This window comes from Octopus bimaculoides, chromosome 3 (genome assembly GCF_046866305.1).
Source record: "Octopus bimaculoides isolate indiv1 chromosome 3, ASM4686630v1, whole genome shotgun sequence".
In the NCBI taxonomy this organism is placed as follows: Eukaryota; Metazoa; Mollusca; class Cephalopoda; order Octopoda; family Octopodidae; genus Octopus; species Octopus bimaculoides.
In genome coordinates this window covers 69,281,163-69,296,406 of record NC_142930.1, presented here as the reverse complement: position 1 = coordinate 69,296,406, position 15,244 = coordinate 69,281,163, and the positions used below count along the sequence as shown (strand labels likewise).

The 15,244-nt window shown below is 35.0% G+C and overlaps 1 protein-coding gene and 1 long non-coding RNA gene across 4 annotated transcripts in view; one reads left to right on the top strand and one right to left on the bottom strand.

Annotated features, from left to right (window-relative positions):
* The window catches only part of LOC106880937 (outer dynein arm-docking complex subunit 4), a 41,230-nt gene extending 31,615 nt beyond the window's left edge, over window positions 1-9,615 (top strand). For 2 of the 3 annotated variants that reach the window (XM_089349192.1, XM_089349191.1), the window contains exons 10-13: window positions 944-1,153; window positions 4,291-4,359; window positions 5,722-5,784; window positions 8,947-9,615. In XM_089349192.1, the coding sequence (XP_089205318.1) occupies window positions 944-1,153; window positions 4,291-4,359; window positions 5,722-5,784; window positions 8,947-8,954 (350 nt within the window). In that variant the 3' untranslated portion in view covers window positions 8,955-9,615. Of the gene's footprint in view, window positions 1-943; window positions 1,154-4,290; window positions 4,360-5,721; window positions 5,785-8,946 lie in introns of those variants that run through there. The other variant, XM_089349193.1, reaches the window with a different exon arrangement.
* Window positions 3,955-15,180, bottom strand: LOC149136570 (uncharacterized). The gene is made up of 2 exons (XR_016241075.1): window positions 14,958-15,180; window positions 3,955-4,068 (listed from the first exon to the last, which is right to left on the bottom strand). It is a non-coding gene; the product is annotated as an uncharacterized LOC149136570 (long non-coding RNA).
* Window positions 15,181-15,244: the final 64 nt, after the last annotated feature.

Here is a 15,244-nt window from a genome sequence, read left to right as displayed (position 1 = left end):
TGTAGATTGTTCCAGAGTAGGAAGCCCACAGAAACCCTTCATATATACTCCAAATAAATAAGTTAAAATCACTGAAGTTCTGTAAATGTTTTATAACTTTCATGCAATACATTTCTCTATTATTATCTATATTACTTTTTGTATTTAGATATTCTAAATAGATTTTTAAAATTATGTTATGCAATACTTGAATACCTTTTAATGACTTTTATCTTAAGGAAAATGAGCATTACGATAAATGCAAATGTGTGCCTTATGAGTACATTTCAATACTGTACACAGCGGGCTGAAGACCTGCTAGTATATATATATATATATAACATATATACATGCATATATATATGCACGTAGGAAAGAGAATCGGAGAAATTGTAAACCAAATCCCTTTTTTCACTATCATCATTTTTCCTTTGTTTTTTCCCCTCTTAAACTTTGTATGACCGAAACTTTGATGATATTCATTTCTTGTTGAACACTACTAACACTAATGAGCTTTGTACATTCAAACAAATTGATGCACAGTTTTAATATTATTGAGTATTATGAACATTTAAATTTGTCAACATCGAAATTTTTAAACATGTTTTTCTAATTCATAATTTTAAATTTGTCTGTTATGAACATTTAAATTTGTCAACATTGAAACTTTTGAAGATGTTTTTCTAATTCATAATTCTAAATTTTTACCATTGATAAGCAAAAAATATTGTTGAAACTAGTTTGGTATATATGTAAATAAATTTATTTTAAACAATTACAATTTTTTCAAATTTAGGTGCATTTTCAACAACAAAATTACCTATATTTTTTCCTGCGTGGAAATACACCCCCTCTTTTGTTTTATACACACACACACACATATATATATATATATACATATACATGTGTGTGTGTGTATATATATATATATATATATATATATATATACACACATACATTTCAGCATGTGATAAAAAAGTAAGCAGTGCTGTACAACATTACCAGAAAGTTATTAACATTGCACAGAAACAAGGCAGAGTTGAAGTTGAAGGCAGAATCAGGAAAGTGATGCAAGAATTGGAGTTCAGTGAATCTGAAGGAGAAGAAAAACTTCAAAAAACTTCTAATGGTGAGAATGAGCAGAATCATGAAGAAAAACCAAGCTCTGACAATGGTAAGTCAAGTATCTTTGCTGTATATTGCTAAAAGAGTTAATACACTGTAGAGTTTTGTTCTGTTATTACACTATGTAACAAAATTTTTTTTGTTTTTGGTCAGTAAGTATTATTTCCTATTTGCTTCTATCTAGAAATCAAAGGAAATGACTACTATTCCCTTCAAACTTTGCTTTTGTGACCTGGACATCAATGTTTTGAAACTGACCTATTTTCCATTACATTTCAGACAGATTCAACCTTGAGTTGCTGAAGCAGAAATATTGTTCTAGCAAATATTCTGCTCAATATCACAGATTTGCTTGACCTTAACCACTTGAACATGTCCTTTATTGGCAAACAATATGTGCATATCTGATCATAATCATTGCTATGTGTTGAAAGGGATTCTTTGGAGTTTGAATAAATGTAAGAAAAGCAAAGTTTGAAGGAAATATTAGCCATTTTTAATACTTTGCAGGGGTAAGCAAATAGGAAATAACAGTTTCTACACAAGAACAAAAATTGTGTTACAGTGTTATTTATCATATATTACAACTATTTTTGAATGCAAAAACTCCAGAATATCAGCAAAGCTAAATGAAATAAACTGTTATGATGGAATTTGTGTATGTATGCATGTTTATATTTATCTGCCTATTTTCCTGTTTGTCTATGTATTCATATGTATATTTATGTGTGTTTATGGATGTGTGTGTGCATGCATGTATGTGCATCTATGTGTTATTCTCATCATCATCATCATTTTAATACCCACTTTTCCATGCTTGCATGTGTCAGACGAAATTTATTGATGCAGATTTTCTATGGCTTTATGCCGTTCCTTTCTATATAAGCTTTTTTTTTTTACCCATTCCAATGAAATAAAATTCTTTAAGCTGCTGGTAGTTGTAAATAGCACTATTTTGTCCTCTCTAGAACTCATCGGTATGACATAACTTGAAACTTGAGATTATGTTGAATACCTTAATTTTCTTCTGCTTAAGTTAAATTCATTTTCTTCTGTTTCTTCTAGCTGTAGAAAAAGGAGATAGAGAGAGGGAAAGTTCTTATATGCTGGTCAAATACCTCAAGTGCAGATTTACCTTGTGTAAAAGTTCTTGTAGAGAGAGACTTAAAATTAATTAAGCTTAATTCCTTTTTCTTACTTTTTTCTCCTAACAGTAAAGAAAAAAGATAGAGAGAAACTTCTAACATGCTGGTAATATATATTCATTGCAGGTTTGCCTTGTGTAAAAGTTCTTTGTGTAGATACAATTTTCTTTACAAACAAATGCACAAGCTCCCATACGTTCTTCCTAGGTGCAAAATTGAAATTGAAATTTCTGGTGGCATTTTCGTATCATGTTATCCAACAGGATGATTTAAGATTGCACTTCACTATCAGTTTGTGTGGATAATGTGTAAAATATGACCAGGGTTTTACAAACATGTGGATGACTGCTGCCGATATTGAAAAGGAGAGAATTGCTTCTAGTAAGCTTAGAGCATGTTAAGGAATTTATAATTAAATTAAACAGTGAAGAGCACAGATATCTTTCTATGTAATTGCCTCTTAATACCTGGTGCAATCCACCTCTCTCAATACTATACTCCACTGAATCAAGGGGTCTTGTTTTGCCAACTATTTGGTGATCCTACTCATGCTGGTGCTACAAAAAAGCTCTTGGTACACTCTCTAAAGTGGTTGGTGTTAGGAACGATATTCAGTTATAGAAACCTTACCAAAACAGATATTGGTGCTCAACACAGTTCTTTGATGTGTCAGATTCTATCAAATCAGCCAGTCTGTACCAACATGGAATATGGAAGCTAAATGATTACAGCTTGAATTCTATGAGGTATGGACTTGTACAAAGTTTCAATTGTTTCCAAAGGAATTATTGTCAATTCTTCAGCTACAACAGTCTCCAGTTCTGGTAGTGATGATGATGGAGGATATCAGCTCCTTACTTGTTTTTCTAAAATGCACCATAAATGTTCAATAATATTGAGATCTGGGGACTGTGGTGGCCAGATAAGATGTTCAACTTCACTAGAATGCACCAGAAATGTTCAATAATATTGAGATCTGGGGACTGTGGTGGCCAGATAAGATGTTCAACTTCACTAGAATGTTCCTTGTGCCATTCAATAACAACTTTAGCTGTGTGAATTGGTGCATTATCATCCTGAAAGATTGCGTTTCCCTCTGGAAACAGTTTCGCAACCATAAGATGAATTTGATCAGATAAAATGCTTAAATAGTCTTGACTATTAATTCTTCTATGAAGGGAAACCATTGGGCCAGCAGATTTCCAAGATATACCCCCCACCACAAGATCATCACAAATCCTTCTCCATGTTTAACAGTTGGAAGAAGGCAGTCTGGGTTAAATGCTGTCTCCACACATATACTTGGCTGGTAGTCAGAAATAGGGTAAAGGATGACTCGTCCAAGAAAATAACATTCTTTCACTGCTCTAGGGACTAATTCTGTAGGTTTTTACTCCACTCTAAATGCTTTGCAATATTTGTTTTTGAAAGTAGTGGTTTTCTGATTGCAGCCCTCCCGTGAAATCCAGCTTTGTGCAGCTCCCAGCGAACAGTTTTTGTGGAAACTGGGTTCTGAAGATGGTCATTAAGCTCTGCAGTAATTTTGGAAGCTGTACTTTTGTGATCCTTTCTAACAATTTGCGTAAGAGTCCGACGGTCCCTATCTGAAAATTTTGTTTTTCTTCTGGAGTTTTGTTTCAATGAGGAGGTTTTTCCCTCTTTCTCAAAGGCTGTCATCAGTTCCAAGACAGTACTTCTTGATACACCAAACATTTCGGCTGTTTTTGTTACACTAGCGCCTGCCATATGAGCACCAACAATTTGACCTCTTTGAAAGTCCGATGGATCTGTCATTTTAATTACCTTTTTCTGATGATATCTGAAAAGAAACAGCAAAATGTATTGAGCAACACTAATAATAAATCCCAAAACATAAAAATAAACAAACTTTTGACAGTTTTATAGATATTTCAAAATTATGATGCTATGATGCTAGGTGTTTCCATTATTTTGTCCAACCCATTTATATATATATATATATACATGTATGCATATATGCATCTGTAACACATACTATATTTAGTTTTGTTTATATTATTAGGAGACTATGAAGATGAGTTTGAGGAACCAAGTTCTGAAAATGGTAATGGTAAAGAACATAATGAAACAGGTATGTTAGTGTGTTTGAATGTTTATATGTAAATGCATGCATGTATTCCTTTGTGTGTGTGTGTGTATCTTTGGATATATGTTTCTGTATTAATATGTCTGAGTATGTGTATGCCTCTGTGCATGTGTGTGTGCATGGATATGTTTTTTTTTTTTACAATTTTTATCTACCAATGTCTCTCACACAACATTGGTTAGGCTAAGTGTATAGTAGAAGACACTCACTCAAGATGACATGTGATTCAACCCAAAACTGTATGATTGTGGAGCACAACCATTTTTGTGCCTAAAATAGAAACTATTAGCCCAAGAATATTTGTTATATATGTAATCTAAGAAAGTGTGGATGGCTAAATAAATGCAGTATTAAATCAGTTATGTATGATATCAACACAGCAGCCAGGATACCAAATCTGAAATGGTCTTGACTACTTAGCGGAAAATATCTATTACAGTATAAGAACAATCTGTCAAAAATTGATTAAAGGTATGACTATGGGGTAAGAATTTTGCTTCTAAATCACATGGTCCCAGGTTCAGTCCTACTGCATGACACTTTGGGCAAGTGTCTTCCACCCACTACAGCCTTGAGCCAACCAAAACCTGAAAGGAGCCTGTCATATATGTGTGTGTGTATTTGTCTCCTCACCACCACTTCGCAAACAGTGTCAGTGTGTTTAGATCCCCATAAGTTAACAGTTTGACAATAGAGACTGTTAGAATAAGTACCAGGCTTTACAAAAAGATTTTAATTCCTGGGGGAGGGTCAATTTTTTTCGAATAAAATTCTTCAAGGTAGTGCCCTAGCATGGCTGCAATCTAATAACTGAAAGAATTAAAAGATAGAAGTTAATCATCAAAATCTTAACTCATTTAACTTAAAATAAAATAGTCTCTCTTTGAAACAAAAGAATCAAATGTAAATTTGAAATAAAAGAACCATTGTAATAACACTGCCTAGAAACAATGCGAACAAAGAAATTACCTCCAGTATCTACTCCAAAATGCACAAGCACAACTAACAGGTCATGTGATTTGATGTCTTCAATGAAAATAAAATCTGAAACATTGTTTAGTACTTTGTAGCAGTGTCATATTTATCATTCGTATTGTTTTTACCTGAAAGATTTGCATTGAGCAAGAAACTGTGAGAAGTGACAGCGTCAACTTCAAATATATATATATATATATGTATATCTCCATCTTTCTTCCTGTCTGTCTGTCTATATACATACGTATGTGCATGTGTTCACACACACACACAAACACACTCTCTCTCTCTCCATTTCATACAGTATGTATATAAATCTTTATCATATTATTCAAAGAGTTCTTATATTTCTTTTTCCACTCTGATTTGTAGATGATTACAACACTGAAGAATCTGAAGCAGGAACTCCCACTAACAATGATGGCACTAATAAAGGTCTGTTATAGAATGTCATGGTTAAAACATCTTTTGCTTCTTATCTTAACCCTTTGCCTGCCCAAAGCATTTTAATAAGTTTGTCTGAAACATCCATGCTTGTTTTTAAGCATTTAGTTAGCCCCTATTTCATATGTACTGAGTAATATATATCTTTCTTTTCTTAAGTCTACAGTTACTCTGGGGTTGAAAAACATTTAGAGTGTGTATCATGTGAGTGTGGATGCCAAGGAAATTTGTCCAGTGTATCACATGTAATACACAGGACAAAAAAATAAACAGAAGAAATCTGGCACTCTATTGCTTACGATGACAAGGGTTCCAGTTGATCTGATTACCAGAACGGCCTGCTTGTAAAATTAACATGCATGGCGCTGAGCACTCCACAGACACGTGTCCTTAACATAGTCCTCAGGGATTCAGCGTGACACAGAGTATGATAAGGCTTGCCCTTTGAAATACAGGTACTACTCATTTTTGCCAGCCAAGTAGACTGGTGCAAAGTGAAATAAAGTGTCTTGCTCAAGGACACAGTGCATTGCCAGGAATTGAACTCATGACCGTAAGAGCATGAGCTGAATACCCTGACCACTAAGCCACATGCTTTCGCATTCACAAAACAGGCAAATAGTTAATTGTACTCTGCTATATTGTTTAATATGTGGATCATTATGTATGCTTAAATATTTTAGTCACGGCTAAGTGCAGGCATGGGTCTCTATGATTAAGAAGTTTACTTCCTAACTGCAGATTTGTGTACAGTCCCACAGCATAGCATCCTGGACAAGTGTCTTCTTCTCTAGTACAAAGCCAATCAAAGCCTTGTGAATGGATTTGGTCAATGGATAGTGAAAGAAGCCCATCATATATGTACAGGGGTTGGACAAAATAATGGAAACACCTTAAAATTTCAAACAAATTAATTTTAATATTGGGTAGGACTGCCTTTGGCAATAATTACAGCTTGAATTCTATGAGGTATGGACTCGTACAAAGTTTGAATTGTTTCCAAAGGAATTTTGTCAATTCTTCAGCTAAAACAATCTCCAGTTTTTGTAGTGATGATGATGGAGGATATCAGCTCCTTACTTGTTTTTCTAAAATGCATCAGAAATGTTCAATAATATGGAGATCTTGGGACTGTGGTGGCCAGATAAGATGTTCAACTTCACGAGAATGTTCCTTGTGCCATTCAGTAACAACTTTAGCTGTGTGAATTGGTGCATTATCATCTTGAAAGATTGCATTTCCCTCTGGAAACAGTTCTGCAACCATAGGATGAATTTGACCAGATAAAATGCTTAAATAGTCTTGACTATTAATTCTGTCATGAAGGGAGACCATTGAGCCAGTGGATTTCCAAGATATAGCCCCCCACCCAGATCATCACAGATCCTCCGCCATGTTTAACAGTTGGAAGAAGGCAGTCTGGGTCAAATGTTTCTTTTGGCTATCTCCACACGTATACTCAACTGGTGGTTGGAAATAAGGTAAAGGATGACTCGTCCAAGAAAATAACATTCTTCTACTGCTCTAGGGACCAATTCTATGGGTTTTTACTCCACTCTAAACACTTTGCAATATTTGTTTTTGAAAGTAGTGGTTTTCTGATTGCAGCCCTCCCATGAAATCGGGCTTTGTGAAGCGAGCAGTTTTTGTAGAAACTGGGTTCTCAAGGTGGTCATTAAGCCCTGCAGTAATTTTGGAAGCTATACTTTTGTGATCCTTTCTAACAATTTGCGTAAGAGTCTGGCAGTCTCTATCTAAAAGTTTTGGTTTTCTTCTGGAGTTTTGTTTTGACAAAGAAGTTTTTCCCTCTTTCTTAAAGGCTGTCATCACTTTCAAGACAGTACTTCTTGATACACCAAACATTTCAGCTGTTTCCGTTATGCTAGCGCCTGCCATACGAGCACCAACAATTTGACCTCTTTGAAAGTCCGATGGATCTGTCATTTTAATGAATCTTAATTACTTTTTTCTGATGATATCTGAAAAGAAATAGCAATTTTAGCAAGATATAATGACCAACACTAATAATAAATCCAAAAACATAAAAATAAACAGGTTTTTGATGATTTTATAGATATTTCAAAATGATGATGCTTTGAATCTAGGTGTTTCCATTATTTTGACCACACCCTGTATGTATATGTACATATCTAAGTGCAGGCATGGCTGTGTTGCAAGTAGCTTGCTTCTCAACCACATGCTTGCAGGTTCAGTCCCACCTTGGCTAACTGTCTTCTTCTATAACCCAGGACTGACAAAAGACTTGCGAGTGGATTTGGTGAACAGAAACTGAAAGAAGCCCATCGTATCTACATGTGTATATATATATATATATATAATTTTCCAGAGGATGTAGCAACCGTTACCAATATAGCATAAGAACTTACCTTAGGGGATCATTAACTAGATTCCTTAAGGGTCGTTCTCACAGTTTATATTTATATTATAAGGTTTTTAACTTTTAAATTTTCATATTCAAAAGAGACAGAGACTTCAAACTCGATATATCGATTTATTCACCACTCTATGTTAACATTTCTGTGCCAAACTTATCCAGTGACTGGTCCATTGGATTTTGACATTTGGCACTTCTTCAGGCAGATGAACTGTAACGGGATTTTAATAATTTAATGATCGTTATGTATGTGTTTTTTCGTGTTTTGTTCCGATGGTAACCATTCCTGAAGAAGTGCCAAATGTCAAAATCCAATGGACCAGTCACTGGATAAGTTTGGCACAGAAATGTTAACATGGAGTGGTGAATAAATCGATATATCGAGTTTGAAGTCTCTGTCTCTTTTGAATATGAAAATTTAAAAGTTAAAAACCTTATAATATATATATATATATGAATGTGTCTATGTCTGTGTTTGTCCCCCACTTTCACTTGACAATCAGTGCTTGGTGTGTTTGCATACTCGTAACTTAGTGGTTTGGCAAAAGAGACTGATAGGAGAAGCACTAGGCTTTAAAAACAAAGTACTGGTGTCAATTCATTCGACTGAAAATTCTTCAAGGTAGTGCCCCAGCATGGCCACAGTCTAATGACTGAAACAAGTAAAAGATAAAGATATATAAGTGTCTAAATATGTTGGTCTGTCATAACTTTAATTTTAAAAAATACTAAAGTAAACTTTATTCTCTTTTATGTAGACTCCTAAGATGAAGAATGGTTGACTTGAAGATGAAAATGAACAGTAAAAAAAGTGACTGTACACTAAGTTGTAAAATGTGGTGAACCATTAAAGATTGAAAAAAAACATTCCAACTGTTTTCACATACTGACACCAAACAAGTTTTTATGAGAGAGAAGTGTAATCCATGAAATAAATCATTATATTGCTTGTTTACTATCTTGGTGCAAAGTGAAGTCAATTCTAGTTAGAATTGAACTCAGAACTGTGCAAAGCAAAACTAAATTCCTTGTCATTGCTTTCTTAATTCTACATCTAATCTGCTTAATCTCGTACTATTTAGTGGCTCCTACATCACTATCAGATTTATTAACAGTGTTTAGTCATAGCACTTTATGTTCTGAATTCAAAACCAACTGAGGTTACTTTACCTTTTATCCATCTGGGGCTGATAACATAAAAGTGTATGTGTGTGTGGTGGGCTAATTTAATCAAATATACCTTCCTCAAAATGTGTGGCTTTGTGTTAGTGTTATAAATGAATATTAGCTGAATTATTCTCAACCTATAATCTTTCACTTCTGTTCAGTTTTTGTCCAAGTCTTAGAGTTTAAAAATAGTATTTCATACTCTGCCCTTATACCCTCACTAACGTGTAAAATACAATAAAATTTTCTTACATATTGTTTATTTTAATTTCCTCTCAATTTTTCCAAGCAAAGAGAGTTTGCGTTTGTTTTTAAATTCTCCAAGAGAGAGACTTGGAGATGCCACTATGAAAGGTTGTTAAATGAAGAGAATGAATAGGAAAAAGAAAGTCTGCCAAGTGTCAACCCAACAGAGAGACCAGCTATCTGAATTGACAGTGCCTTGGTAGATAAAGCAATTAAGAGTATGAAGACAGAGAAAGCCCCCCCCCCCCCATCAGGAATCAATGAAGAGATGCTTAAAATATTTGGCGGTGTAGGCTATAGCTTAATCACCCATATAGTCAACCAAGTGATACATGAAGTAGTCATACCCAATGACTGGTGTAGCAGCACCATAGTCAACTGCTACAAAGGTAAAGGTGATGCATTAGATAAGAATAATTAGAGGTATTAAATTGTTGGATCAGGTGATCAAATTCATGGAGAGGGTCATAGCCCAACAAATTAAGGAGAGAGTTAGTTTAGAGATGCAATTTGGGTTTGTGCCAGGGAGAAAGTCCACTGATGCTATATTTCTGGTAAGACAGCTGCAGAAGAAATTCCTAGCCAAAGATAGACCTCTGTACCTGGCTTTTGTTGACAAGAAGAAAGCCTATGACAGGGTCCCCCGATCCCTTATCTGATGGTCAGTACAGACACTAGGGATAGATGAGTGGTTAGTGAGAGCTGTACAAGCCATGTACAGGGATGCTGTCAGTAAGGTAAGGATTGGCAACTAGTATAGTGAAGAATTCTGGGTTGGAATAGAGGTCCATAAAAGGTGTAGGTAGAAACTCCATAAGATGCACCTGGTGTAAGCTATGGACACATAAGAGGTGCATCAATATCAAAGGAAGGTTAACTGGGAAGATAGTTTTGTGTTTGGCAGAAGCAACGGGGCAATAAACACTGAAAATGTGCAGGAAACAGATTCCATCATATGCTAGGGGAAAAAACTAGAAGTAGCTGATATCTTCCGTTACCTTGGTGACCAAGTCAGTAGCAGGGGTGGATGCTCTGAGAGCATAGCTGCCAGAATAAGCATAGCCTGAGCAAAGTTCTGAGAGCTCCTACATCTGCTAGTAACAAAGGGCCTCTTGCTCAGAGTGAAAGGTGGACTGTATGATGCATGTGTGTGAACAGCCATGGCTGTGACCACTGAGGACATGTGTAGGCTTGAAAGAAATGAAGCTAGATGTGTAATGTCAATATGCTGGATGTGAAATGTCAATATGTATACACGACAGAGTGTAAGTGCTCTGAGAGAAAAGTTGGACATAAGAAGTATCAGAAGTGGTGTGCAAGAGAGATGACTGCACTGGTATGGTCATGTGTCACGTATGGATGAGGACAGTGGTATGAAGAAGTGTCACACCCTAACAGTGGAGGGTGTTAGAGGAAGAGGTAGAGCCAAGAAGACCTGTGGAGGGATCTTGTGGTAAAATAGACCCAGGAAGACAGGGGATGAAGTGGTGAAGCATGACCTTCGAACATTGGGCCTCACAGAGGCAATGACAAGCGACTGAGACCTTTGGAGATATGCTGTGCTTGAGAAGACCCAGCAAGCCAAGTGAGATCATAGGCGTGGCCGATGCCAGTGTCACATAACTGGCCCATTTAAGAGTACCATTCAATTGTTGGGCAATATGCTGTGCTTGAGAAGACCTGTTGAGTCAAGTGAAACCATTGTCATGGCCGGTGCTAGTACTGCCTAGCAGCACCCATGCCAGTGGCCTGTAAAAAGCACCATTTGAGTATAGTAGATGCCAGTGCCACAGGAATGGCTCCTGTATATATTGCTATATGTAATACATTCATTCGATAAGCTGACTTGTATATTAAATATATTCCTCTTTATATTTGTACTATATCATTTAGTATTGTACATACTGTATGGAATATTTATGCTCTGAATAAGTGTGATATATTTGTGTATCAAAGTAATATTTATTATAAAGAAATATTAAACTTCAAAGACCAACTGAGAAAAATTACACAAGAATACACTTGAAGTAATCAGTTGGGAAATTTTATTTATTTAAAATTACAGCCTTAGTAATGAGAGCAATCCTTATATCAACCTTTTAGCACTCAGATTATTCAGTCAAATGTAATACTTATTTAGTCACATTGTTTTGAATTAATAATTTATTACCTTGTAGAATCAAGATTTTGATAATGTGATTATTTATAGAATGTCAACATGGGATAGATGTGACAGGCCAGATCTGGCTGGCTTGAACTTAAAACATAAACTATTTGGACTGGATATGGCTGGTTTAAACGCTAAAGAGTTAATGATTAATTCTGGTAACAAGAAAATCTCAAAATAGTTTTTTTTTTGGTCATTATTTTAAGATATAAAGCCATCTTGTGTTTCTGCATGACAATCTTATATACTTGAGATGTGGAGTAAGGGTTAGACTATGTTTTGCTGTTGAGGTTTAACCCTTTAAACTGGTCATAACCAGTCGAAATATTCTGCCTCTTTTATGTTCAAACTGGGTCTGATCCAACATCTCACGCCTCCCTTACATCAATCTCATTCTAAAAATAAAGAATTACATCGTCGAAACCTCGAAGCTATGAAATAATGCATGATTAATTCAAAACAATGTGAATAAATAAGCATTAAATTTGACAGAGTAATCTGAATGCCAAAGGGTGAAGAAGACCAAAGTAAGGCCTGACTTGTCACATAGTGCTAAAGATCAAACGCATTACTTCAATGCATTCCATTGATTAATATTAATAAATCAAAACTTTTGGACTGCATTCTCTGCAGATTAGTAATTTAAATAATGATTAGTAAGTTAAATAATGATTTTTCTCACCACTGATGTAATTTTAGGCTTAGTATACTTTAATTCGATGGGGAACAACTCTAACAGATGACAAAAATAAGACAATTTCAAGGAAGGTAACTCTTCTCTTTTTGCAAAAAGTGATTATCTTAACCAGAAATTATTATCAGAGTGGTAAGATCTATACGAAGCAAGATTGGCAAAGGATTAGACAAATAAATGACTTTTGTGATAAGAATCCCAATCACATGTTTCCAGCTTCAGTCCCACTACGTGGCGTCTTGGGTAGCTTTTTACGATAGATGCTGGCCGACTAAAGACTTGTGAGTGGAAAAGATAGACGGAAACTGAAAGAAGTTCAACGTGTGGGTGTGCGTGTGTGTTTGCGTGCGTGTACAGATAATATATATAGATGTGTGCTTGTGTTTGTCCCCATCACTAACAGATGTTAGTTAGTTTATGTCCTGTAATCTAAAGGTTTGGCAAAAAGAGACCAATAGAATAAGTACTGAGGTCGATTTTTTCAACTATAACCCCTCAAGTCAGTGCCCCAGCATGGCCACAGTCCAATGACTGAAACAAGTAAAAGATTAGAGATAAAAAGAAAGACGTATGAATGCAATAATTAGTTATATTTTTCCCACATCCTTATTACATGGAAAAATGCGAGCATGAAAAGTAATATTCTTAAGATTATGAACCTGGAAAAGTACAGAACAAGTTATTACACCTGTAAAAGTATAGGACAAGCTATTACTTCTAGTAAAGTAAAGAATAAGAAATGTTTTACTTAAAATATTGCCGCAAAGAATGCCAGTTCTTCTAATTTATCGCTCTTTACAATTCTCATCTTTTAAATTTATTGTACAAAACTGTTCAGCTAATTTGTAAGTGTGTCTAATTAGTCACTTTTTTCTGTATTTAAGGTAGTAAATTAGCCAAATTCTACTTAAACAAGTATAGTGTTATTTGTAAACTATAATAAAATAAGTTTTAATATTCAAATTTTAATTTTAGCGGCAATATTTTAAAGTAAAAAGTTTCTTATTCTTTACTTTACTAGAAGTAATAGCTTGTCCTATACTTTTACATATATAATAACTTGTCCTGTAGTTTTCTAGGTTTATTATCTTAAGAATATGACTTTTCATGCACGCATTTTTCCATGTAATCCATGATTTTTCAGGCATGGTTGCTATAAGATAATTAATAATGTGTCAACTAATAATTTAAGATTTTACCTTATGAAATACTGAAAGATAATATTTCAGTCTTTCCATCAAAGTGATGATAATATTTCGATTTTTTTTCATGTTTAATTTAAATACATGTTGTGATTGAATCATTTGATATTACCCATCCACACCAAATTATGGCAGGGATTTTTACAAAGTTGTTGGTTGCACCATGGTTCACCAAAAGTTACAAACAACAAGACCCCAAAACCATCAGTTATCAGGCTCACCTTAAGCAACCTAATTTTGCAATATTAGGAGGTCACAGGAATTCATTCAACGAAAAAAAAAATTTCCATTGATTTCGGAATTAAGTGGGGGGGGGGGGGCACCTCATTTTTTCCGAACAAAATAAGGGATTTGCAGCATATTAGGAGGTCAAGGTACTTGATTCCATGCAAAAAAATCATTTTTTTTTCTTAGTGAAAATCGTGCAGGTGTTAATATAGAAATTGACCACAATGTTGTTATTTAGTCTCAAATCAACCTTGATACTGCAAACCTATCATCAAAGACATTCCAGCCTTCGGCAAACCGTCTTTTTAGGGATAATCTAGGATATTACATACAATGGGCGTGTAATTTAGGTAGGGGAATACTTTGGCTGCTATTTTTAGCGTGTCGAGCGAACAGGTAGAAGCTCTTTCATTGGTTTGATTGCGTGATGAGATTTTTTTAAACATATAATACGTATATATATCATCAGTAGAAGTTAGAGTATAAGTCAAAAGTCGAGAGTTTCGTGTATTGGCACTTATCAAACACGAATTTGTCCATTGCCACTCTGTAGCTTCTGACGAAATAACTTCTAAAATACAAAATTTTGTCAAAAACGTTAATGTGTTCTATGTGACACATTCTACCAGTATCGGAAGTTTGAAAGTGTTTAGTTTAAAAAAATTAATTAAATAATCTGTACGTCTAATTGAATATATCCGAAATGGATGAAAAGCAAAGTCGACCTCAGCGGAATTTGAACTCAGAACGTAAAGACAGACGAAATACCGCTACTAAAATACAAAATTTTGTCAAAAACGTTAAGAATAAGCCCTATTCTATGTGACACATTCTACCAGTATCGGAAGTTTGAAAGTGTTTAATTAAAAAAGAAAATAATTAAATAATCTGTACGTCAAAGTTGACCTCGGAGAAATTTGAACCCAAAACAAAAAGACACGAAATACCATTAAACATTTGGCGCGGCGCGCTAACCAGTTCGCCGTCTTAGAACGTAAACATTCACTTTAGAAATATATTCTTTATTCTTATTGCTTAAGCGTTACTTCTTACTTCTTTACTTACCGATATTAAATTTTGTAACATTTTACCTCATAACTGTTTTTCTACTAATTTTTGTCCAATGCGACTGTAGTGAAACCTCTCTCTCGGGTATTCAATCATAAACGATAACGAAGTGGCTAACATCTAGCCTTCGGCTGCCTTGGACCCTTCTGGCCATCACCCTGATTGGTTCTCATTTGCGCGGCAATTGTCCCCAGTTTTGCTTCGCGCCAGGGTACATACCGTCCAATCGTGGCCTTCAGATAAGGTCACGTGAGAGAGAGTTTTTCTTCGTTTCCAGTGAGTCC